The sequence below is a fragment of the Passer montanus genome, unplaced genomic scaffold (genome assembly GCF_014805655.1).
Source record: "Passer montanus isolate IOZ18808 unplaced genomic scaffold, ASM1480565v1 scaffold23, whole genome shotgun sequence".
In the NCBI taxonomy this organism is placed as follows: Eukaryota; Metazoa; Chordata; class Aves; order Passeriformes; family Passeridae; genus Passer; species Passer montanus.
The window spans coordinates 8,927,684-8,954,367 of record NW_024366926.1 but is presented as its reverse complement, the minus strand read 5'-3'; the positions used below and the strand labels follow the sequence as shown (position 1 = coordinate 8,954,367).

Here is a 26,684-nt window from a genome sequence, read left to right as displayed (position 1 = left end):
AAGCAAACTGGTATCTACTTTTTAGATAGAAAATCAAAGCTGCTTCAGCTGTTCTAACAGATGTTGATGAAATATCTATCCTGTCAGACTAACTTATGCTCTTTTTTTTATTTTTTTTTTTATTCTCCTACTCCCCTTGAAACAGGGTCCTGATGGATTACCAATGCCTGGCTGTTGGCAAAAGGTAGGATGGGCAGAGCTTTTTCTTTTTAGGACCAGTATGTCCTTAGAACACAGAAATGCCTGTCACAGTCATACTGTATCAAGATACATTTCAGAGCCTCCTAGACAGACATTTCCAGAAATGCAAGATCAGACCTCTCCATGACAGTAGTTCACATGATATATTGTAATTTATGTAGAATAATTCATTGAGGCAGTACTGTAGAAATAGTTGTCATTAGTTTTGTGAGAAGTCCAAGACTTTTCATTTTTCACATGAAGACTCACACATCCTTTGGTTTCTGCAGATGATCAGTGCTTCCTATTCATTATAAAAGTTCATGGATGTGGCATTTTTGTCAAATATATCTGTTGATCTATTATTATATCGGCTTTCTGGGATACTGAGAAGGACAGTGTATCCTGACCTTTTCTTTGCCTTTTTTTTTCTATTCTCCAATAAATCCTCCTGGGTTTTGTGTTTTATGGCAATATTAACTGGCGACATTATTTTAGTAAAGATTTAACCTAGACAGCGCTTGATTTAAAAATACAGCATTCAGAATAATATAGCTAGAGGGATAGCGGCATATAATATATCAGAAAACATGAAGCATAAGTGAAATCCTGGGTGCATTTACCTCTGAAGAATAGTTGGTGCTGAAGAAATACCTATCCATATTTACAAGTCTGCCTTATCTATGTATTTGTAATAGATGTCTGAAATATCTTACTAATTTGATTAATCTGTATCTCTTTTTGTCTCTGCAGTGATGAATCTAACCTTACAAGCATGAAGTTGTGTATATAGTGCTCCACTTTTTTTATTTATAGTTGAGAACTGAAAATTTGATTTTACAAGTCTGAGATATGTTTACATGTAGCTGCTTCTACCTGTTTGCAATAGTCCATACATACATCTTTTTTTTCACCTACATCTGCAGTTAGATGATACAATAACTGCAGGATAAACCTGCAAAGATTGTCTCTCTAATGGGAGAGATCTCGAAACAATGATCAATAATAGAAATCAATATTTCTGTAAATTCTTATATTTTGGCTTGTGGATGTGCATGGACAATGAGTGCCATGAACTAGTTTACAAGAAATTGTGACCAAATAAGAGCAAAATGCTATGAAATGTACTGCACCAGCTGCTGTTGGAGTTTACTGACTTGGCTTCCATGTCCATCTTAAGCACGTCACTGATTCATGACACCGCATCTGCTCGTGTGAACTAAAAGCATGAGTTTGTGTGCCAAACCTGCTTGCTGTGTGATCATGAGTGGCTGTTGACGGTGACCTTTGATTCCAGCTTCTGAGTCATTTCCTTTTGTCATCTCAAGGGAGTCACACCATGGCTCATTGCTAAAAAGAGATAAACCAGAGGAGCATAGAGAGAGGCCTTGAATTTTTGGGGAATAGCATTCCAGCTGCAGGTGGATGGCTTCCATTCTTGCGGGATACTTGGCCCCTTTGATCAGAGAGGGTCCTGCCTGTTGATCAGCGTCGGTTTGCCTTGCACTGCTCACGGTCGTGGAGACATCCACGACAGGCCCTGTCGAGTCCTTAATCAAGAGGGACAGAAGTTTGAAGAAGAAACCAGACTTCTCTGTGGGTTGTTTGAAAAGGTTACAGAGGTGCTGCAGGGATCATTTGATGGCAGACACCGCCTGAGACCAGACGCTTCTCAACCTCACTCGAGGACGGACAGAGTATATACGCTCTGCATATTGTATTTTGGGACTGCTGGAGGAGAGAGCACTCTTGAGGTGGGGATGGATCAGATCATCCTCCAGAGGATGGAGGATGGAACAATGGAACTGACCAGAGATGTATGTATCATGGTGTGGTTTTCAGGTTATTCACTTTAAATTACACATCACTAGCTGGACTTCTCTACGGGAATTTGGAAGCAATGGTTGGTTTTGTTTCCATTTCCTGTTTCTGTTGCCATAAAGAATGCATTTCAATAATCTATTCAACATTTGTGATGACGGCATTGAAAAAAATACTTTCAAGCCACATATTCATCTTGTTTCAGTATTAACAGTTTTTATTTCAGAGTCTTTGAAGCCTTTAAGTCTAGAAAAGAAAGAGTTTATTTTTGTGTTTCACAGAATGATGTATTCATCTTGCTCCTTTTATGTTGTTAAGGTGATTTTAGTGGACATTGTTGCTCAAAAAGCTTTGGAGAGAAACAATTCTGTGTGATTATCACTGCACGCTTGTCACCACGCTCCACTGTTAAATGTGTTGATTTTTTTCCCTTTCTGTTCAGATGGCTTTCTAGAGAAACGTTTTCTTCTCCACTTTTTTTTATTGCTAGAAATACGTAATTTGTGCACATTTGTAGTTTTGCCATGAGGTATTTTTTACCATTTTGAGTCTTCATATGGTGCACTGAAGTTAGTTTGAGAGTATAATTTATAAGAAATGGTGCCATATTTGGCAGATGGAAATTCTTTTTATATCACTTCTGTTCCTAATGTATATAGCAGAATCATCCTGGTTTTAGGGGTTTTTTTTAAGGAGTTGTCTTTCATATGTAGACCAAAACTAAAGTTGAAAAAGACAGCTTGTCTCCATTCATATGAAGGCACCTTATGCCCTTCTTGAAACGCACATTTTTCCTTGCTCCATCATTTCTAAATCATGTGAAGGTGGGGTCACACTTTTTGTATTGCTTCACAATCTCAGATCAATGGAAATGCCACTATAATGGAATATTTCTCTTTGATGAATCTTTATTGTCATTTTGGTATATTGGAGTCAAACCCAGCTTTTCATGGAGGAAAACACAGATTTTTAAAGCAAAAAGTCAATTTAGTGGCCTCCAATTAGTATTATCTTCCTAATAAAAAAAAATCTCACACTATACACTGAATACATATGTACTTTTACTGCCCAATTCTCTCTTTCCAATAGTAAGAAATAAACAAGTGTTCACAGATATAAGGAAATACGTTTTACTTTCCCTAAATTTTCAGAGATGCAAGTATCAGCCATGATTACAACAGTGGGAACCTTCAGGAGGCACAGACAGAATACGAAACGTTACCAGAGTGTTACAGCAATAACACCACTGAGGGCCTTTCAGAAGGAGGACAGCAGCAGCATCCTGTAAGCCTCTGACTTGCCACTTCCAGTCTGCTTGTGGAGGCAGCACTGTCTCAAAGAACGAGCAGGCTGGGTGAGGAGCAAGCTGCCTGCCTGACAGAGAAGAGTCACGCATGTCGGTGTCCTGACTTGGCACATTTGGCTGGGTGTATGGTCATGTGGAGATGAGAAGCTGAATGTTTCTTAAGATGTCGAATACTGGCAATCAGTACAGTAAGATGAAATGCTTTTTAAAGGTGTTTGCATGCAAAATCAAGTAGGATGTTTATTATCTGGCTTGATGATTTAGCAACTCCATATGGAGACTGTCCACAAACACAACTCAAGAAATAGCAACAAGATAAATAATGCTGATAAATAATTAGCACTTTCTTTTTATTTTTTTTTTTTTAATTTGTGTACTTATATTTTTTAACTGCCCTCCTAGTATCCATTTCTATATGCACAAATAAAGCTAGCAGAGCTTTGGTCCATGGCTTTGTCATTCAGGAAATAATTATAGATGCTGCTACTGTCAAAAGTTAGTCAAAAATCAATTCTCTTTTAACTCCCTGACACTGGGACCCTACTGAAGAAACACTTAAGCACCTTCATTTGCTTTCTTTTCTGTCTTGTAGATTAATTTCTTTATTAAATTTCCAGCAGGTAGGAATACTTTTTTTTTCCAAATAATCTTGGCTTTTTTAGCTTTTGCATTGTTCAGTATCATGAACTGTTCATTCCTTTTAAATAAGCATGAGTGAGCAGTAGATAAACAATTTAATTTGAAAGGTTAAACTACATACATAGATGTGGCATTAATACTTGCATCTCAGATTGAATTGAAATGAAACTTAAATGTATCTATAAAAGTTGCATGGTCAGTACAAGAAAAAAATAAAAAAAATTGGTTTAATATTTCATCAAGAAAAGCACCCTGTGAAGACTTGCAACATGTTTGTTTTGTTCAAGAAGCAACTATTTCTGGTGCTAGTATATCTTTTTCCTTTTGATGGCAAAGCTACAGTTTGAACTGCCGGTGTGTTGTTGTATCTTTTAGTGGCATTCCTCCAGATAGATATGCTTTGTTTTGTTTAGTTTGTGAGAGGAGCAGTAGTTCCTCTACCAGTCTTTTCAGTTGTAGAAATGTGTAGTGGTATTAGTCTACACAGTTTCTATATCCCTGACTTTTTCAGGTATGATTAATCCTCGTTTCTTTGAGAGTTTTCAGTATTTGTTTCATATGAAGTTTTGTAATTATCTGTTACTCCAGTGCATTAAAACCACATTGTGCAGAAGTCCTGCTACAGAGGCCACAAATCTTTTAAGCACTGTATGGAATATGTCTGACATACGTGGTCCTTGTCTTCCTATTCATGGACTAACTATGGGAAAGCTTTTTTTCAGGATGCTTTGGAAAACTTTTTATTTTTTCCTGAGGTAAAGTATGAGATGTTAAATCACGGAATAATAATACAATGTATTTTTGATTTATATTTTTATTTATTGCTGGTCGTGATGTCATATTCTGATAGCGTAGCAAAGCAGAATGATACTCTTCATCCAGCTGTTTGTATATTCTTTTAGTCTATGGTGTAAGTAGTAAGAATGAGTTACAGAACGATCAAATCCATTTATCTGCACATGTGTAAAGTATAGAGTTGGAAAAGGAATAATTCTTAAGGTTGCTGTGGGGTATGGAAAGTTAGCTTTGGCCCCACTGAGCATCACACCTGTGGCCGGGTGCGTGTGGCCACCGGGTACATGGTCATGCCATGAGAGTAACAAAGCAGCCCCAAAAGAGATCAGCAGACCTTTGGTGCTCGTGGAGGGTGGTGCTTGCAAGGTTGGGGCTGTGCCAGGATATATGGCTGGGATCCTGGATCCCCATGGGGTGTGGAGGGAGTTGTCCCACTGACCGCCCCAGAACTGGGATGGCAAACCCAGCTCAGCCATGCAAGGCTGCTGCTCTGGCTGTGCCTGCCCACCCCCAGCAAGGGCAGGGGACAGAGATGAGTCCTCTCCTTGAAAAGCTCTTTGAGACACGCAGGAGGAAGGACCCAGGTGTTATGCTTTGTAACGAGGGGCATGTTACCACCTTCAGCAGTGGGGTTTTGCCTGAATCGGGGCTACTTCAGTAAGAACTGCAGAGATATTGTCAGCCTAGTAACTGAAAGTGATGAAAAGCTTCAAGGCATGCAGAGGTTGATCCTTCCCTTCAAATTTCCTGATCTCTGCTGCTTGACCATCTTATATTACATTTTTAAATCTCTGTATTTTACCTAATGAGATTCCTATATTTTCACGCTAAAGACTCACACAAAACACATCTGCAAAGATAGTGGTCAAAAGAAAGTCTAATTTGTAGTCATTGTAAAAATTCTATTTCATTGACTGGAATTAAAACTAACTTTTTTTTTTAATTAAAACTTTTTTTTTCTTTTCTGCCATTTGTTTTTATGGATGTCAGTGTTGCTGTAATGTACAAATGAAGGTTTTCTTGCACCCTCTGTTATTAAAGTATTTTACATGGTGGTTGGATTCATTAAATGCAGTTAGGAATAAGTGCCTGCCACCATCATTTCTGAAAAAGATACTCCATAGAACAAGTGGAGTTTGTAGTTTAAAAGGGATTTGGAGTGTTATTTTTGTTTCATTTTGTTTTTAAATGCATCCAATTATCAATGCTGCTTGGAAATTGAATTTTCTTTGAAAGCAGGGGGCCTTAACTTAACCTGGGACCGTTAGTGTTTTACTTGTTTCTATTTTAAAAAGAAATTGTATTAATTTCCCAGATCCCATTGGTACTTGCACACTTCTCTGAAGTATTATGGAGAGTTGGGTTGGTGGAAGAATGTTTTACATATTGTTAACATATATGTGGATATTCTTATATTATTGTACATGTTTGGGAAAATATCACACAACTTTAAAAATGTTGCTAAGATGTATGTATCTGACTTTTTCCTTTGGAAAATATTATATATTTTTATTTGTATTTTTTACTTTTTTAAGTTCATCTATATGTGCCGTTATTTTTGTATTGCAAATGGTCTCATAAATGAAGTAGAAGAGATAAAAATACAAAGAAAAGTAATTTGGCAAGAATTTCAGTGTTTGGGGGGGAAAATTCATGGGTCAGCATCATATTATCAATACTAGAAATATTTTGAGTGTCTTAGCACTGTAAATATGTCACAAGACCTCTTTTGATGAGTAGTGTAAAGAATTGCAAGGTTTTAATCACCCATTTTAATTTGCTATTATTTACCACTTTCTTGTGGCCACTGGTCTGGACTTAATTGAACCCGATCAAACAGCATGCTTTTGTTTTTATTATTAAATTTCTCCTTGTTTTTCAGTTGAATATTGTTTTGTTTTCTTTCAGTTTTGTACTTCAGGTTTTGTTTCTTGCTTGTGAGAAGTTGATCTTCAGAATTATTTTTACACTATTTATGATTTATTTTCATAATGTAAAAAGTGTGTAATTATTAAAATATTAATCCAACCATGGTGCTGATTTTGAATAGTTATAAAGTTCTTAATGTTGATGCAAAAAACTGTTCTAGTCTGTCTGGATTGGAAAACGTGTGTGCTGGTTTGTGCCAACCTGAAGTTTGAAGTCTAGTCCAAGTTGTGTCAGACATTCACACAAAAATCAGGGCCCCTGCCACGTGTGCAGTAGGAAAACTCACCTTCCTCTTTGTGTTCTTAATGTGTCTTTCCCCTTCAAAGCAGTGTCTCTTCATTATCTTTTCTAAACAGACAGCACAGGCTGTGGGCATCCACCAAAGTACGTAAGGAAGAAGGTTTGGTGCAGAGCTTGGAGCCTCTCCTCACTCTGGGGAAGTTGCAAGGATTTGTGTATTCACCAGAAGTTGAAACTATTGCTTAGGCAAGTTCAGAGGCCCCTGGGATCTAAAGAAGTAAAGCTGATAATCACCAGTCTCCTTTTTCTGCAGTTCTGAAGGTGAAAAATAAACGTGAACTGCTGAGAAATGAAGATGTGTGCAAGCAGCATCACAAATAACATTGCAAGCTAGAAAATGTGAGGGTCTCTTTTCCACAGATCCAGCTTGTTTTGCAAAAATTATTATGATAATAATAATTATTATAAAATGGTATATTTTTAAGCAGCCTGGTTTAAGAAGACATACATTGGCAGGAGTCTCCCTGAACAAAACATTTAAAAACCAGAAAATCACTGAGGAGCCGCTGCAATTTGAACACATTATTTAACACATTATTTAAATGTTTGGATTCTCTAAATCCCAAAATATTTCAGACAAACAGAACACTCCACATTGTTTCCCTTTCTATCACCTCAAAAATGCAGTCACTGCAGGTGGAGGAAATTGTAGGTGGAGAGGTTTGGCCTCTCCTATTAACTCTTGCTAATCCCCATAAATGTCCATTAATCTTGTCTAGCTCTGGTTTAGACTCTTGGAGGGGCTAAAAATATCTTTGCTGCCTTTCCAGGTTGAGGTACTTGCAGCTTAACGTGCTGTGCTCTGCCAGGCTGAGCACGTGGCCCCAAGGGCTGCAAGTGCTGCTGTCACCCCAGCTGGGCAGGCATGACCCAGGTGATGTCCTTGCTTCAGCTCTGGCCACTCTTGCCCTTTTCTTGCTTCTGTCTTTCTCCTGTCTTGTGCTTCTGTAGAGAAATGCAGTTCTAGATGTCCTGCCAAAGCACAAACGTGTGTTCTGAGCTGCTGCCAGAGCCAACGCCCCGTGGGCTTCCCATTCCGTGCTTTGACAGCATCCCTGTTATTTTTCACTTCTGTGCTCCCTTTAGATGCTTGAGTGCCAAACCTCAGGTAACCAATATCCTACAGCCTTCACATCCTGCTGCACCCAGGGACATGACTTTTCCTCTGGCATTGCCTCCTATTCACATGCTTCCTTCATAATTTTGTGATGTGCCAAAGTGTCGCTATAGGACACGAAATAACGCAACACGGACACGCAGCTCTCTCAAGGTAAAAAAGCACTTTTAATTTCTCATTCTAACATTTATAGATTTCCAAAAGTGACTGTGGATTGGAGGGTGACAGTGCCACCTCTCCAATGACTCTGGACAAACCAACAATCCATCAAATTTTTCCTCCTCCTCCATAAAAGAATGCAAAACAGTAAGTTATTTATATAAAGTCCGTGAAAAAGTTCGTTACAAAAATGTAAACATCAGAAGGCTTAAAAAAACTTAAAAATCAAAACAACACCAAAGCACATGGATTTGAAATGCTTCCCAGTTCTGCCTCCTTTTTTTTAATGGAGCTTTAATTAAATACTTACAGGCTATTATGCAACTCTGCCATGTAGACCTACTAAACCTGCAAAACCCTACCCAAATAAAAAATAATAACACATAAATATAAAAAAAAATTAAAAAAACCAACCAAACAACAACCAAAAAAAACCTAAGTAGCTGACAAAGCATTTCATGTTCCAGCAAGTAGTAACAACTGCACCCAAATAAATATTAAAAGAAAACAAGGGAATGTCAAAACATAAGTCATGTTGCTGCAGGGTTCTGTCTTCCCAGGGTTACTAATTTGTCTTCTCTTCCATTGACTTCTGGAAATTTCCAGCTGGAGGGCATTCTACTTTCCCATCTCCTAGATGTAGTAATAAAACACATTGGTTTGTTGCATATATACATATCTATATATTTGTGCACACACACATATATATATATATATGTATCAATGTGTTCATGTCTATACTTGAACATGTATAAATGTGTATATATATATATAACCAGTAGAGTTCAGAAAATACTGCACACAAATCTCTTCACAGGGATGTCTGTCTGCTGGTACTTGAGTTGTACTCAAGCTGCTTCAGTTTATCTCCCAGATCAAAGGTGGACATGGCTCCTGTCACATAACCAGGATGCAGAGGTTTTTTTCATGTGCTTACACCAAGACAGAATGTTCAATAGCTAATAAATATCCTGATTGTTTTTTTATGTGCAGGTTACAGCTTGACTGAGTTTCCAAAGTGCCCACACCTATGTGGAGCTGTCACAAGGTCTTTCTGACATCACCTTTGGCTGCTCCCTGCTGGAGCTAACAAGTATCTGGTAACTTTTTGCCAGCTTTTAGGATCTCTCTTCTATTTGATATATTAAGATCGTTATGAAGTAATTGATTCTGGTTGAGATAAAGCTGATAAAAACAAATGTTGACAACACACCCTGTCCTTAACTGACTTGAGTCCTGCTGGACCGGTCACTGCATGAACTCGCAGGCAAGTCCATTCCCCTTCCAGAGCAAATGCCAAGCAGCTGCCTGTCCCTGAGAAGGGGCAGACATTTATGGTTTGTCCAGCTTAAATTTTCTGCACTGAAACAGATCTTCAGTGCAGATCAATTGGCACACAAATCCATCTGCAGTGGGTTTACTTCTCAGGATGCACCAGCAATATATTGTTTTTCAGAGGAACTCCTTCACATTTACATAGGTAGCCAGAGGCACCTTCCTTGGATACTTTGGGTAACTGTTAAAAATATTTTCTCCTTTTCATCCTTCATACAGGAAGCCAGGCTGCTGGTTTCTGGTACCATGCCAGGACAAAGCCCATAAACAAGTGTGGAAGAAAGAAAATTAAAATGTTTTTAAAGCAAACAGAGCAGGATGGAGTAAACGTCATTTTTGGTTTGCATTTTTGGTTTTTTACTAAAACACAAGTATTTTGGAAAAGAAAAAAAAAAGAAAATAAATTATTTTAATCCTACTATATATCATGAAGAGATAGCTGCCAGGATTTACTGCATAGCATTATGAGGGCAAGTGGTGCTGCAAAGGCCCATGTCTGGGTCAGGGTCTGCTAATCTTGGGAGAGACTCCACACATGAGACTTGGCAGGCTTGCTCCTGCTCATAGTATCAAAAGAGCGTGAAAGAGCTATGGGCCAAGAGGGAGGGATATTTCCGTAATTGTTAAGACCTTTCCATGTCTTGAAAGGAACAGAGAAACAATCTCCCCTTTCTACTTCATCTGCCACTTTAGGCTTTCCTGGTGAGGTTTGCTGTTTCTTCAAGCTGTTACTAAGCTAGCAGTGAGCAAACTTGCTTTTGCTCAACCTGAAACAAAAGCCCTGATACAAGGCTGTCAGTGCCTGCTTCTAAAGAAGTAGCAGCACAATATTTTGCATATATCTTAAATCTGTTTGTGGCCCAGGGTTTCCACACAAGCAGGATGAGGCACATCAGCATAAACAGCTGAGATTTTCTAGTGTTGGCATCGGCAGCAGCCCTGGAGGAAGGGACAAGGCTGTGCTCGGCACCGACAGAGGGCAGGCACCAGCCCGGTGTGGGAAGGTGGGAAAACCATCTCTCCTGAGATGCCTTGGGACTCACAGGCTTGGATGCTGCCTGGCCCCAGCCCTCTGTACATTGCAGGCACACAGGGATTGCTGCTAAGTCAGGATGTAAGGTGTAGTACAGCTTGAACTGCATGTGCCCTATGCTAAATATCATTGCCCAGTTTTCAGAGATGCAGGCAAAAAGGAAAAGCAGAGAGCATTCCTGATGGACTCCAGCCTTGGCTCTGTTTGGATGTTAGCAGATCTAAATGCCTGTTTTCTTCTTGAGAACTCATCAATTAATTTCATCATTGCCTGTTCAATACTGCCCTAGCTGACAGTTTTGGCAATTCCTTCGTGTCTTTTAAAGTCTTTCTGCCTGGACAAGGCACTGGAGACAGGCAGCAGCTGTTTCCGCTGGGATATAGAGGTGGAGCTGCTGTGACTTCTGCTACTGTTGGCTGGTGAGGCAAGGTTTCCAATGGAGCAGGAGTATAGAATGTCAAAGCTTCAAATTTAACACTGAGGAAGCTCAAGTAAATGACTGGATGGAAACAAGTGCTGTCTAGAGAAGCAGAAAGGTGGCTTGCTGGCAGAGATACTTAAAAAAAAAAAAAAGTAAAAGTCAGGAAGTGTGTTTCTTCAATATGCAGAATTTAGGATGACTTGCTGGATACTGCTCAAGAAAAAGAAAGTATCATCAGCACAGGAAATTGTGTGGCTTCACATATGCTCTCTGAAAACTCTTCCAAACCTAGTGCTGCAGGTGGCACAGACGAGCTGCAGATGGGGTAGCAGGGCCGTGGGCGAGTGTTCGTGCTGTCTGCTCACGCAGCCTCCAGAGGAGACGGTGCGTGCTTGGCAGGGAGAAGGTAAATCCGAGGTGCTCCACCAGCAGCTTCGCTCATTCTGTCCTTCTTCCCCTGTCTTATTCTCCCTTCTTTTTCTTGTGGCCTTTGATGTCCAGCGAGATGGTTATCAAGTGTAACCATGAAACAATGCCTCATTCGAGCAAGTCACTTCTTTTTTGCTTCTGTGGTTACAAAGTGATCAAGGACCGGGTATATTTAGGTATTGCCTGGACCTAAGAGTGAACCAATGTATTTGAGCACCACGGCTCTTTAGGTACACGTGCAAAACTTGGCAAGCTGTAGATCTTACTAATTTGCCTTACTTTCTAAGAAATGCAAAAAAAAAATTATACTGGCTTTGATGGACGTGTACAGGTAATATCTCAGCCTACTCTTACAAGCAGATTTTGGGACATAAGAGGCAGAGAGGGACATTGAATAATGACCCTGATTTTGATTAAATAATCCGCTTTGTGTTCCTCACCCCCGCTCCCGAATGTTTGTGGCAGTGGCGCTGTGGCCACCAGGATGACCGACGACTGGCAGGAATGGCAGGATCGCGCGTGGGAGCTGAGATGTGCCCCACGCAGCGAGCCGGCTGTGTCGCGAGTTTCTGCTGGTCTGCACCCCTAGGAAAAAACAAGAACAAAAACAAAACCACCACAGCTCCAAGGCACAGGACTCACCCGCGGCTGGCCCGCCTCAGCCCAGCAGGAAACACGATTCCCCCCGAAAGGAAAGCCCAGGGGGATGGGGGAGCGCCGGGACGGGACGTCCCGTCCTGTCCCGTCCCGCCGGGGAAGGCGGGAGGGAGGGAGGGAGGCGGGAGGAGGGGTTTGGCCGGGGCCGGCGCCGGGATAAGAGGCGGGGAACCCTTCGGCGGCTCGGACGGACGGTGTTCCCCGGTGCCGTGCCGTGCCGTGCCGTGCCGTGCCCGTCTCCCGGCGGGATGGAGGAGCTCTACAGTAAGGCGGAGACCCTCGCCCTGCGGAGGAAGCACATCGGGTAGGGGCGGCGGCGGGGCCGGGAGCGGGGCAGAGGGGAGGAAGAGGAGGAGGAGGAGGAAGGTCTGTCTCTGGTGACAGCGCCCGTCCGGACCCGCTCGGCGCTGCCCGGGCGATGCCAGCGCTGGGCAGCCCCTCCGGGCCCGCGGCGAGAGCCAGCCGGGAGGGGGACAGGGACACACACAGGAGCTGTCATCCCTCTGGATCCCAGGTCTCGGGGCCGCCCGGAATTCCCTAGGCGGGCGGGGGGATGCGTCATTAGAGCACTGCCCATCACTCGCATCATTCACTTTCCAGGAGATCAAAGCGAGCGGCCAGAATGTGGTACCCAGGTGTGAGTCTAAAGCGAGGAGCGCAGGGCTGGGGTTTGTGCGCGCACCTGCAGAACAGCCGCGTCCCCTGAATGAACCTGCTGCTGCTCCTTGAGCTCACTTTAACCGGGGGACGTGCAGGAGGGCTGCCAGAGGTTGTGACCGATACTGATCAAGTTTAAAAAGAGAGGATCATCAGCACAGGAAATTGTATGGCTTTGCAACACGGCTAGAAGCTGTGGGAAAGAAAGCAAACCACTATCCAGGAGTCAGTCACATTTACAAGTTCATAGCCTCAGTATACCCCACAATAACTCTCAGACTTACCTGGAAACAACTGTGTTTATCCAAGTTCATATAAACAATGCTGAATGTTCAGAAGACTTTCCTTCTGCTCAGTAATAGCATTCAACATAATTACATAGCTGGCACATTCTCCAAGAAGGGGGGCGGGGGGAAGAAATAGGGTGTTTAAAGAGTACTTTGGTTAATTTTATAAAGAGCTTGAGTTTTTCTGGAAGTCAGTGTGATTGAGATGCTTATAAAATGCTGCTTTTAAAGATTTTTACCCAAAGCAGCGAGAGTGAGAGTGTGAGGGGTTTAGGACCTGCTCAGCACCTCTGAAAATAAAGCCTGCAAGGCATTAGTGTTTTGTTCCTGACTGTGACCTCTATATGCTACAGCCATCCATTGCGTAATGATTTTTTGGCTATAGTATAAAACAGTGCTTAACAGCTTACTTTAGTCCCAGAGAGTTATTTGGCCATAGATGTCTGGAAGGCATGTAAACAAGCAGAGCTACAGCCTCGGAACATGGCAGGACCTGGAAGGACGTGCAGACACTGTTCTCCTGTGAAATCAATGGCAGGCAGAGTCAAGCTTTGAAAACACCCTTATTAAACACCAGCTTCTGTCCCCACTGTGCCTGGGCAAGTGCATGGATTTTCCCTGTGAGCAAGAGCCCCTGCTTGAACACCACCTGAATGGCTCACAACCCTTTTTTGTAGAAGGAGGCAATTGTCTCCAGAGCTGCAAAAAAATCAACCTCCTCAACACTCAAAGGAGGGAGAAAAAATGAGAAAATTAAAGTAGTGTTATGTTTATTATGTTTTAGGCCTTCCTGCAAAGTTTTCTATGCCAAGGACCCTCTGAAGATAGTCCGTGCTCAGGGCCAATATATGTTTGATGAGAAAGGAGAGAAATACTTAGACTGCATCAACAACGTTGCACATGGTAAGCAGTTTGACTTGAGACTGCTTCTATTCCTTAATTTCCACTAGGGATCAGGACACATTTCTGCCAAGTGGTGATGTTCACAGTGCTTCTCTGAACATCCTTGTGTGGTTCAGTAATTGACTGCTTGCTAGTAATAACTAATAATTTTCTTCTTTAGTGGGGCACAGCCATCCATATGTGATAAAGGCTGCAACGAAACAGATGGAACTGCTCAATACAAACTCCCGCTTCCTGCACGACAACCTTGTTCAGTATGCACAGCGACTCACAGCCACCCTGCCTGAGAAACTCTCTGTGTGCTATTTTGTTAACTCTGGGTAGGTCTGAGTTGGGTTTGTTTTGTTTGGTTGGTTTTTTCTATGACTATTCTTAATGACTGTTAGAGACAGACACTCAGGACAGCTTGGTCTAAATCTTACTAATTAGGACTTAGTAACATACAACAAAAATATATCCAGCACTGATCAAAACTTACTTCCTATTTGCAGCCATCCTATTTAGAATGATGGCTCAAAGCAAGAGAGGGAAAATGTGAAACTGGCCTGCTGAATGCTATGCAAAAAAATAGTGGGGAGGGGAAAGCAAGAAGAGGAAATTAATTCTGAAAATTGGTGAATGTTGTGTACAGACTGATGAATGCCGTCTGTAAATTGACATACAACCTTGGAAATAAGACAGTCTTCTTTAGGCAGATTGGTAGTCTGTGATCACTTACATGTCCAAAACAGACAAGCTGTAAGCAGAGGGGCTGTGACAGATCAGGCTGGAAGCTTGAGTCTTGTTCCAGGGTGCAGATTTGTGATGGTGCAAGCACTGGGGAGAAAGGAGTTGTGGACTGTGGGAGATGGGACATTGCTTTTTGAGGGTTAGTGACTGCACTGTGTTCTGAGCTGCAAATTGGCCTCCTTTGTACCAAGGGGAGGTAAATATCTACAGGCAAACTGGGGGAGGGAAAGAAAGCATCTCTTTGTTTGCTGTTTCTACAAAGGGTTGTTTTGTCTTTGTCCTCTTACATGGCACTTATAGTCTCAACCTTAGCATTGTAATCTGTACAGTAACAGAGTCTGCTGTGTTGATTTCTTATATCCATGAGTCCCATGCCTTGTCTTCTGTGGGAATACCCTTTTAATTGGAAGCACTCCTTCACTGGTTTGTTGCTGTGTCTGTTATCGTGCAGGTCTGAAGCAAACGATCTTGCTTTACGACTGGCTCGGCAGTACCGTGGGCACCAAGATGTGATCACCCTGGAAAAGTAAGTACACAGAGTAGCTTATGTGAACACAGCCAGCAGCTCCTGCCATTACTTCAGAAGCAGCTTTGCAGCAACCCCCTGCTGTTTGTACTCCACTGCCTGCTGAAAGAAAAGCTTTGTTGCTTTGCATTAGAGCAGATCAGGAAATCCCTTTTTCACATTTGGATAAACACAAGTTTTGAAGATCTCTGAAAATAAGCTTGTCGGTCACCCTAGAAGGTCAGGCACCTGTTAGAGGGCATTTCCCACAGACTCCCAAAGCAACTCATGCCAGAGACTTAAATGTTGGTTTCAAAAGCAGTGAGTGGTCTGGCTACTGGGCTGCTCTGGTAAAGGGCTTTCTCTTCATCACGCATTGCTGGACACGTTTCATTTTGCACAAATAAATATTCAGTGGTCAAGAAGAAAGATCCTGTAGTTCTGCAGCAGTGCTGCAATGATGCTCAGCTCTCCTTCAGTGAACACAAGTATGCACACAAGGTTTTGTGTGGGGACTGCAAAATCAGGAGGTGTTGGGAGGGCTGGCAGCCACAGGGTAGGTGGCTGAGCACATTTCAGGGTTTTCTATCCTAGATGAAGCTGTAGGTTTAGTGATGTTGCTGTAGTGCTGGATTTTCTTCTCAGGCTGTGATTAGAAAGTCCAGCTAGAACAAATGCAAGGGTACATGTCTCTATCTGAGCAGCACAAACCTTGTTTGACTCAGCTATATTCAGATCCCAGTTAGCAACACACTAACCTATGTGTGTTCTACTAAGAAATTGTGACACATCTTTGGTTTGGTTTGAGGTTTGCTTCGCTTCAAGTTTATGGCTGAACAAAAGTGTTTATTATTCCCTGAATAAAGATGCTACATGCTTTAGGCTCAAAAGGCTCTGGTTCCTCATTTCTAAATCAGTTGTATTGTGTTGTCTTCAACAGTAACCAGCTTTAGCATACTCTTCAGTATAAAACACTTATATTCCAACAAAATCCTTTTCCTGACAGTGGCTTCTGCCAAACCCTCTTGGCTGCAATGCCTGCAGGGCAGATAGTCATGGGCTGCTGCTGCATAAGATTCCCACTTCTCCATGCAATGCACACTCCTGAGAGTTTTCACAGTGGTGTTGGGGTCTAGCTTGCCAGGCTTGGGCTGGCCAGAGTGGGGCTGATGGGTTGGAAGTGGAGGAGCTGGACCCACCTTTCAGCTCTAGGTAAGGCTGCTAGGGCAGCCACCTTGAAGCCATGGCTTAAAGCCATGGCTGCTAGGGCAGCCATCATCTTGGTCTGTCCCCATTTTTCCTGTTTCCAGTCTTTCTAGTGAATTAAAGTCAACAGCAATTTCATATTGTCTTTGAGAGTAAGACTGAGACAATTAAATCAAGATCCCTTCACAAGCAATGCTGCTGTGATGCAGATATGGTTGCTGTTCTGGATTATGTACAGGCACAGTTGTAAATCTGGCACTTCTATATATTTGCTGAAAAGTGACTTGGATATTTAACACTCACACAGTGCTTACCATGGCCATGTTACATCTCTGATTGACATCAGCCCCTATAAATTTAATCAGCTGGGAAAGGACAGCAAGAAGGAGTATGTGCATGTGGTAAGTATGGTTTTTTATTCATTTGGGGAGTTTTTGTGGTTTTGTTTTGGTTTGTTTTTTTGGGGGTTTTTTGGTCATTTTTATGCCTGTTATGCAGCATATTGTATTACCCACTTCTGGTGTAAATATACTTTCATTCTGTTTTGTTGATGCTAGTGTACATATGCTCGGCTGATTTCAGTGGAATAAATACAGCAAAATTGTTTGCTTATGGATTTCTAAGAAGGTGTTCAGCTGTGGGGCTGATTTCCTTCCTTGTGACACAGGTTTTCTCAGTCACTGCATTGTATAGTTACACAGTTTGATGAAATTAGCCAATATCCAATATTGCATTGGTTTGGTTAAAGATATGCAGGACTTTGAGACTAGTTCCAAAATTGAAAAGGCAGATTGCAGAAGTTTGCACAGCTTGGGGTATAGGACTCCTGAGTGTCTAAGGTATTGTGATTTTTCACATAAACTTGTGTATCTTAAAAAGACACAAGTTTTTCTCAGTCTAGAAATGTAGACCAAGCAAGCCTTTCCTGTCTAGACCTCCTTGCATCAACCACACTGCCAAAGTAATGTCACCTTTATGTACCACATCCTTAGTTATTGAACCTCTCCTAACACCATTTGTAGAAGGTTGAATACCACACAGATTTGTACCATGGCTAAAATGCCAGAAGGGAGGTGGCAGACTGGAAAACCCAACTCTCCAGTTGCAGAAATGGATCTTCTGCGAGCATCTGAAATAAGGTGGTGGATGGGGACTCATTTTTGTGTCTTGAGGGAGAGGAGGGACAGCCTTGGAGGGTGGATGAGGTAGATGATGGTTCTTGCAACAGCTGTGTTCAGTAATATTGAAGTAGGCATGACAGGCCCAGATTGAGTTTAAGCTCCAGTAGGCATTTTTGCAATTCAAAGCAAACATTCAGGCTGTACTAACTCTTATTATCTATTTGTGTTGAAAAGCCAATAAAGTGGAACAATAGAAAAGAAAGTAAAAGTTTCACAGAAGTATTGCCTTCATAAAAACAAATAAATGAATTGGTCTTTTCAGGCTCCTTCTCCAGATATCTACAGAGGGAAATACAGGGAAGACCACCCAGATCCAGCAACTGCTTATGCTGAAGAGGTGAAAAAGATTATTGAAGAAGCACAGAAGAATGGACGCAAGGTGTGTGTTTTGTGCTCTAGAAATGCTGAGGCTTCACCTATTTATTTTGGCATGGGGGTGTGTAACAGGCAACTAAGGACTTGTTTCTTTCCCAATTTCACATGCTTCCCTCTCCCTTCTTTTTTCTGTGATGGGTTTTGTTCAAAATGGGCCATTTTTCTATCTGATGCTCTTATAATAATTTTTCTAGCCATCAATGAAAGGATCAATAATACAGTTGTATGTAAGCAGATACAATCAAAGCTGTTAAATTTCCTATATTATGCATTGAATTGGTAGATTGTTAATATCATAGGGAAAGGTTTGACGTCAGCTGAGATGAGAAACTTCATCAAAAATTTTAGCAAAGATATATAAAAAAATCCAGGACATGGAGAAAATCAATTGGAAAAAAATCTCAATACTACATTTCTGAGCCTGTTTGTTTAAGATAACTTTGAGGTCATATAAAAAGGTGAAACTTTCACTCATACACACCATGACCTTGATAAAAACAGACAGTTTCTGAACAGGTGTACCTAAAATGTGTGTTAGTCTTTTATATGAAGGCGTTGGTTTGTTGAGACTTGTAGGGCTTGATCCAAAACCCACTGAAGTCCCAGAAGACTTCAGCAGAGCCTGGAACATGTTCCCTTCTAGTCCAACGGACTTACATCACCCCGCCTTTAGGTTCTTCATCAACTTTTTTTTATTCTCTACTAATGGATAGTTTTGTTTTTTCTTCCCTTTTTTTCCCTTTCTTTTGCACGTTTCTTAGGTTTTGGTGACAGACGTGTGGCAGGACAAGTTGTGCTAAAGGCTAAGCCTCACATGCTGTGGGACGCTTCGTCCTCTTTGGCCGTGTGCTCACATGTAGCGTACGGTTCTTTACGCGTTTCTGCTCGGCCTTGTTTCCAGGAAGACTGCACCAGCACAGAGACCTCTTGATGCTCAGGGAGGGGTTCACAAGTGGTGTGGGGATGCAATCCCTTAAATAGCAGACTTATGCTGAGACCTTGGGGTAATATTGTATCTCTGCTGCGTAGACCTCTGTTGTTGACAAGAAACGAATTTTGATGTTCCAGTGTGTCTGATCTGCTGTTCTTACCCTTCCTGACTTGAAATAACTTTCTTTTTCATTCCTAGCAACTGGAATTATTTCATCTGTAGAATTTTTCTCTTCTTTTGTCAAGTGCCTCGTGCTGACATGTTATTTGTGTAGTTATTTGCATTAGGCAGGGGTGCCCAAAGGCTAGCCACAGGTCATCTTACAGGTCAGCTTCCACCCACCTCTCCCTGGTGTTCAGGATTAAACAAAAACCTACATATACCTGCAAGCTTTATTAACCTCTTAGGGAAGATGGTACACACTGTTGTGTGTGTCCTGTAAACTGGCATTTTAAAATAAATTCATGTAGCTCCCAGGAGCTAATCCAGCATTCGCTGATACCGGGAAGAGTTATCCAGTTCAACACAAGGGCTTAATGGAGATCCTTGCATTCCCATCAGACTGCAAAGGTGGCCCTGGCTACTGCAAATTTGGGCACTCTGATTACAAAATTAATAAATCCTTTAGCCATAGCTGTTTTCAAGAGCTCTCAGTTGTCCAGCCCATTGTGTGATTAAATTAAGGCCCACATTTAAACGTTTATTTCTAGACTGTTAGATGTCTCTGCCAAGGCCAAGTAGATGAACACAGCTCTCACACGAGTTTGTCTCTTGTAGATTGCTGCCTTCATAGCTGAATCCATGCAGAGCTGTGGAGGCCAAGTAATTCCACCTGTGGGCTATTTCCAGAAAGTGGCAGAGTACGTACAGCACTTCACAGGGGCGTAACGGGGAAATTAAACAAAGAAATTGCTTTTTTCACTATAAACTTACCTAATCAATTCAGCTATTAACCTCTCCTGTTCTTGGCTATCTGTGGTTCGTTTCTGCTTATTGAAGAGTATAATTTCAGTTCAAATTTTTTAATGGAATTTCGGCTAATTTTTAGCTAGATAATTCCCATTCTTTTCCTATCTTTAATCCTCAGCCATAAGTTTGATGGAAGATGAAGTTAAACCAGTTATAATCCTACAGTACCATTACAGTACTCCTATTTGACATTAAAATGTCAATTTTTTTTCTTAACATGTAGCATACAAATTTCATAGCAATAAAATAGCTATAACTGTATTCTTTCTTTTTTTCCTGACTTGGTCTCACACTGCTGAATTTCTGTGATGCAGACTGCCTTGTCTTGATTGCCTACCCGTGTTCTGCAGCACTAGACTTTCAAGGTATTGTGATTCTTTTCAGGTATGTGCGTGCAGCAGGTGGAGTGTTCATAGCTGATGAGGTCCAGGTTGGCTTTGGCAGAGTTGGGAAGCATTTTTGGGCATTCCAGCTGCAAGGTGAAGACTTTGTGCCCGATATTGTCACCATGGGAAAGCCCATTGGCAATGGACACCCTATGTCTTGTGTGGTCACAACAAGGGAAATTGCTGAAGGCTTTGGTGCTACTGGACTGGAGTATTTCAACACAGTAAGTTCATAGGTGAAGCTTTGCCTTTTTTATTTTTCTTTTGGTGTGCAAAATGCCAGTTAGAAGTTCTCCAGGTGATCCAGATAACATCTGCAGCAATCGCTGCATCACATTACTAAGAGCTTGAACCAACCACAGTCTAGTATCTAAAAGCAAGTGGAGAGGCTTTGAAATATGCTCTGTATCAAGTGTTGCATCACCATATGGACGAGCACAAGCTCTCTGGCAGGTTATGCACCTCAGCTCATATCCATACAGATAAATTCTTCCTTATGTCTCTTTCCCTCTTCCCACTCTGAAATGCTGATTATGGAAAATTCCATTTTCTAGGATAGGCTCTGGGCTGGTGGAGCTCATGACCTGGCAGACCTTGCTCTGCAACTGACACCTAACAAAATAGTGACCCTTTACCAGAAAATATTTCATCTGCATGCATGCCACAAAGGTTCAGCCTTCTCATTTACTGAGCCTGCTTTCTGCTCCTGTGACTCAGCCTTCTTCCCAGCTACCATGAATTCCCCTGTTTTAAATTGAATTTATACTCTCTGGATCAAAATATATCAAATCTATCACCCACTGCTCTTCCCAGGAGCATTTTGCCTGCACATGCAATCAGCTGAATGCTTCAGTCCTGAGATCTTCAAATTATTGTAACCTGGAGCAGAGGAAGAGGGAGCCCTTCCCTTGCCCAGATGTAGGAGATGGTGTTCCACAGCCTAAATGATACAAAATCCCCACCTTTCTGAGCTTTCTTCCTGACATTCCAAGCAGGAGAGGGCAAGTGAAAACAATGTGGATAGACACAGATGAATATTTTGTCTTGATAGGTTTTGATTTTGATGCCATGTTTTGTTTTGTCTTTTCTTTCAGTTTGGAGGCAATCCAGTGTCTTGTGCCATTGGCTTGGCTGTGCTGGATGTAATAGAGAAAGAAGATCTCCAAGGGAATGCCACACGTGTAGGAAATTATCTCCTGGAGTTGCTGGCTGAGCAAAAGGAGAAACACCCCTTAGTAGGAGATATCAGGTGGGTTCATTGCAGCAATGTCAGGGAAGAAAGTAACTGTGCTAGAAAAAGTGGCAAACTTGGTGTGAGTGGAATACAGAAACATGCCATGATTTTGCTGCAGCTCTCTTTTAAAAAGGACTGCCCAAAACTGGTGTCATGGTTTGACCTTAGCACAGTGCCAGGGCCTCCATGAAGGGTATATTCCAAAAGGGTTGCTGTGAGATGTGACCTGGGAACAGAACAAAGCAGGCTCCCATTCGGGGATGAAGGGAAATAAAACAACACTTTATTTATTACAAGTCTAAAAAGGAACACATACTAAGCTAAAAATAAAAACCTTCCAGATACTTTCCTCCTCCCCCTCCTTTTTCTCCACACACTCACCACCCCTCAAATTATTAACCCTCAAATCCATCCGGGAGAGAGGAGTCCCCCCTTTGCCTCATGGGCCTCCCCCGGAAGCACAATTAAAACCCTCCTGTGCTTCCGTGTCACCCATGGCCCTGCACAGAGAACATCGGCCCTCATGACTTCTCCCCCCCATGTCCAGTGCTCTCACCACTGGACCTGGGCCAGGACTGCTTTTAGGGCTCCCCGTTAAAGATGCTCCACCCACTTCCAGAAACAGCAGTCTCTCAACTTTGGGACACCAGTCCCCCCCACATTTCACCCCCTGGGGCCGAGGGGTCTCATGAGCAGAGATCTTCCTGTCCATCTGTCTGCTTAATTACTTACAAGCAAAGCCATTAAAAAGGTTCTGGGAGAGTAGGAGAATGAGCCATCCACATGCAATAACCAAAATGTCAGCACACCATTGTAATCATGCAGAGCTTGTTAAATCTCTGGGGTTTCCCTGGGAGATGTTACTATGGATTTTCCTCATCTCATGTTACTACCATTGATAATTGCCTTCAGGTTTTTTTGGGGGAAGAGGTTGGGTTGCAGGGTTTTTGTACTTCTTTTTTCGTCTCCCTGGCTTGTGATTTTCAGGATAAGCATGAAAGAAAGTTATTCTGTCATTCTTATCTGGCCACATAGCATTAATGAGCCAGGTAAATTTATTTATCCAGAAATACCTGTTATCCCATTTGATTGTGGGAAGTTGCCAAAAGGCAACCAAAGATAAAGTCTCCTCTCTCATTCTCCTTCCCCCATTTGCGCTTGAGGGAAGGGAATTACAGTTGTTAGAAACAGGTATTGCATTTGCAGCAGAAGTTTTGGGTTACTGACACTGGATTTCACTTGTCTGCACTTTTCTTTTCTACTCCAGGGGTGTTGGATTGTTTGTTGGGGTGGATCTGGTGAAAGATAAGCAGAAGCGAACGCCAGCCACGGCTGAAGCCCTTCATCTTATTTACAAGTAAGCAGTTCTTAAAGACTGTGTGCAGTGATCAAACCCTCCTAATATTTTCCAGCAGTAAGTCATTAATTTTGTTTTCAGTTTGTGTAGTTTTTGGTGACATAGTACTAAAAAAAGAAGACTTTCAAAATCTGTATCAGCTTGGTAGAAGTGACAAGACACAAGATAGTTTTATACCTGTATCTAACACAAGTGTTTCCTCTTTCCAGACTCAAAGAGCATCAAATCCTTCTTAGTGCAGATGGACCCTACAGGAATATTTTAAAATTTAAACCACCAATGTGTTTCACAATGGAAGATGCAAAGCACGCAGTGGAGACACTTGATGCACTTCTTACAGGTATGTGCGCTCTAGGGCTCAAAGGAAGGCTCTTCTTTGTTCATTTCCCAATGAAACACCATCACAGCCTAGGCCATTTCATGCAAGGGAAATTAATTAACTGCATTTCTTACCATTCATCAAACTGCTGTTCTTAATGCCAATTATTACAAATAAATACAAAACTCCATATGTACTTCATCCAAACTTTTAGGCAAAATCCTGCTCTTGAGCCTTTCTCTTACAGACTCAGCTATTACTCATTTCTGGTGACATGTGCTGTTTGCTAAGGAGTGAATATATTAATTCAGCACAGGCCTGAAAGACGCTGCAGATACACTGGTGTAACTTTCCATAATGTGCTCTACCTTTCCTTTTTTTTTCTTTTTGTTTATTTTTTAACTAGAGTACTGGAACATGATTGTCTCACTCAAATTTAGCCTGAAGGTTTTCAGGCTTTATTTTTTTTTTTTTACCTGAGGACCAACCCAGGGGAAAATAACATCAGTTATACTGTTAGCATGAGGGTTCTTGGAGCCTGTTATACATTAAAGGCTCCCGTCTTCTGAGAATGTAAGAACTAAAGTTAGACTTCCATTAACCTGATGGAAAAAGGCAGAATTCCACTCTGAAAGGTCTTTCTGATACCCCCGTGCTAATTTTATTCTTTTCTCTAAATACCCCCAAGCTAGACAGTCCTGACAGATTAATCGCTTTGCCTCAAAAAATGTTTTAGGAAGTATTCATCATTCTTCATTTATTCTTCTGTGTGATAAATGCCCAGAGGAAAAGCTGATTTTTTTAACTTCAGCTACTACATTGATTGTATGCTTACTTCCTCCCACTTCTTTTTAATTTAATTATTTTATTACTTTTTTCAGAACTGGAAGAGGCCACTGGAATGAAGACAGAAAATAATACATCTACAAATGTGCAGTGTAAAAGAAAAGTATGTTTTAATTTTTTAACTCTTTCAGATAGGTGTTTAGAAAAGCAAGTATAAATTACCTTGGTAGAACATGCCTTCAGTTTTGGTAGCGTGAGTGGCTCTGTGCCTTGAAACTGAGCTCAGAGGGTAATTTGCTACTAGAAACTCAAGAGGATTTACCCTGTCTCACTGGGGTAAATCTAAAAAGAGCTGAGTAATCCAGACCAACAACATGTTATAGACCAGCCACCTGCCTTATCTGCTTGTGTGCAAACAAGAGCAACCAGGCTACACAAAGTCATGAGCACCACAGTCAGCAACTATTGGTTCTTGGTATTACAGGCTACTGAAAGATATTTGGCTTTCTAAGCAAGCCTGCAGCCTGGAAGGTGTCCAGGTTTTCAGAGAGTTCCAAGGATTTTGTTTCCACTGTAGATCTTTGAGTATGAATGGCTGACACACATCCAAATTAGGACTTCTTAGGTTGCAGCCCCAGCTCTGGATAAATCACATCTGATTTGTCACACCCTTACAAACATGTCACCCTCTCTACAGAGACGTTTGCTGAACTGTCCCTTGGTGGGTTTTCCAGTGGTGCTGTGGGGATGGGAATTCAATAGCTCAGCTGCCATGGGGTGTAAAAGTTAAGCAGAGACCTGATGAGTTATTTGCCATATATCTAGATTTTAGTAGGTTTGGAGTGCAAGCCTACTCTCACAGATATTTTCACACAGTCAGTTCCATTTCTTTCAGAACTAAGAAGTTGTGGCAATAATAGAGCATCAGGCAGAGCTACCTAATGGGAACCAGTGGGTGCCTGGTGGAAGACACACACGTGCCTCCACTGACATCTCCTTTCTGTTTCAGACCACTGAAGAGAGCTCTCAACCAGAAGGTGCAAGTGAAAGCATCAGCCACATGAATGGAGCTGCCTGCCGACAAGAAAATGGGATTTATTCTAAAAAACGCTCGGTGCCAAGTAAAAGAATAAGAACATGAAGAGGGACAGTTTCTTCATTCAGTCTGAATTTGTGTCCGTCTTGCTTTTGAGATGAAGAGTGCAATAGTCTGAGTCCTAGGATCTGTTTGAAGCCTAGCCATGCCTTTCATAAACTGGCTGAATTCCTATTAGCTTCACTAGGTTTAAAATACCTTTTCAGATACATGAGAACTGTGCCATGTGGCTTGAAATCTAGATGAGACAGAATGGACAAGTGATACAAAAATACCTTGGTGCTGATGGCAGGTGTGACATAGGTACACAAACTTGGTAAAAACTGCAGATTTATCCATATTATGCAGAATCTGATTTGCTTAACTGCCATAAAGCAAATGCCAATCCTATTAAGTTTAAAAATATATGCTTAACATGCTATTTTTACAATATTTTAAATTTCAATATGTAATATTGAGATGTTAATTACTTCCCATGTTTTAATGGCTGAATTCACTAAACAATGCTTGAGAAAGAAATCATTATTATCTTCTAGTGTAACTTAGGTCCTATGGACCATATTCCCAGCTGATGTAAATTGGAGTAGCTTTGCTAATGTCAGAAATGCTCTACTAAGAGTCTACAACTCTGTGTGTAGAGACACAATGTCTATGCAGGGCACTCTCACTATAAATTCAAGGAAAATAAAGAATCTAATTTTCTATGAATAAAGCAACTTTTATAAATATTTATATAGAGTAAGATTTTAAATTTTTTTCCCTAGAGTTTATAGATTGGATCCTATCAGTCTATGAAATATGCAAGTGGAGTGTATATAATTTCAGACATACTCATTGATTGAATTCAACTAGAGGTGTCTAAAAATGAGGTTCCCAGGGACAGGCCAGCTTGCATTCCCATGGATTTGAGTTGTTTTGAGAGTCATGGGAATTACTGCCTGATCCTGTCAAAGTAGTGCTGGTACTTTTTGTCAGTGGTGATGAAGAGCTGCACACCAGTTCCATGGGTTCCTACACATAAATGGGAACACTGGATAGGTTACTGAAAGGAGAGAATCAGTGCATAAACCGTGCATGCAACCAGTGCCTATCTGTGCTGCAGACACTTCAGGCTGACTTTTCTCAGTCAGTGTTAAATTTCAATGACAGCCCACAAGCTCTGCTTCTCTTAATACATGCACAGCTCCATGCTGTGGAGGACAAGGAGGGCTTTCCAAATAGTTTGTACTTCAGAAAAAAATATAAAATGTATTTCTTTTCTCGTCAATCTTAATACCCTAAATTCTGCTGTTTCCTATTTGCTGCTAATTATCCTACTGATATGACTGAAAATTGAGCACTTTATCTAACTTCATGTTTTCCACAATTTGCTACATTTATGTCTATGTTTCTGGTGTAACTCTTTCCAACATCTTCAAGCTGGCTTATTTTCTGTTTCATGATCCTTGAATAATTCTTCCATCAAAATAAATTTCATTTGTAATTATGATGTCCTACACAAAGAGGGGTTTTTGTTTGTTTGTTTTAACTTTATTCTGCAGTAACACCTATTTGCTGAGGGAAATAACAGTTCTAGCTGGAGGTTGTCCCCATGCCAAGGCAGAGCTGACTAGGCTGTGTTTCCCCGAGGCACTCAGCTGTT

The 26,684-nt window shown here is 41.5% G+C and overlaps 2 protein-coding genes across 2 annotated transcripts in view; both read left to right on the top strand.

Annotated features, from left to right (window-relative positions):
* Window positions 1-6,769, top strand: part of COL25A1 (collagen type XXV alpha 1 chain) — a 297,986-nt gene extending 291,217 nt beyond the window's left edge. Inside the window, exons 36-37 of the mRNA XM_039710662.1 lie at window positions 146-184; window positions 1,509-6,769. Of these exons, the coding sequence (XP_039566596.1) occupies window positions 146-184; window positions 1,509-1,544 (75 nt within the window). The 3' untranslated portion in view covers window positions 1,545-6,769. The remainder of the gene's footprint in view (window positions 1-145; window positions 185-1,508) is intronic.
* Window positions 6,770-12,264: 5,495 nt separating this feature from the next.
* ETNPPL (ethanolamine-phosphate phospho-lyase) lies at window positions 12,265-25,416 on the top strand. Its single transcript, XM_039710375.1, has 13 exons — window positions 12,265-12,425; window positions 13,850-13,968; window positions 14,129-14,288; window positions 15,149-15,223; window positions 16,716-16,809; window positions 17,852-17,968; window positions 19,673-19,755; window positions 20,249-20,474; window positions 21,345-21,499; window positions 22,752-22,841; window positions 23,051-23,181; window positions 24,042-24,109; window positions 24,956-25,416. The coding sequence occupies exons 1-13, from the start codon at window positions 12,370-12,372 to the stop codon at window positions 25,085-25,087; spliced, it is 1,506 nt and encodes a 501-aa protein (XP_039566309.1). The 5' UTR covers window positions 12,265-12,369; the 3' UTR covers window positions 25,088-25,416.
* The last annotated feature ends 1,268 nt before the right edge of the window (window positions 25,417-26,684 follow it).

Coding starts and splice junctions, on each gene's coding strand:
- ETNPPL (XM_039710375.1), top strand. CDS start 12,370: ATGGAGGAGCTCTACAGTAAGGCGGAGACCCTCGCCCTGCGGAGGAAG. Junction 20,475..21,344: donor GACTGGAGTATTTCAACACA/GTAAGTTCATAG, acceptor CTTTTCTTTCAG/TTTGGAGGCAATCCAGTGTC. Junction 23,182..24,041: donor ACTTGATGCACTTCTTACAG/GTATGTGCGCTC, acceptor TACTTTTTTCAG/AACTGGAAGAGGCCACTGGA.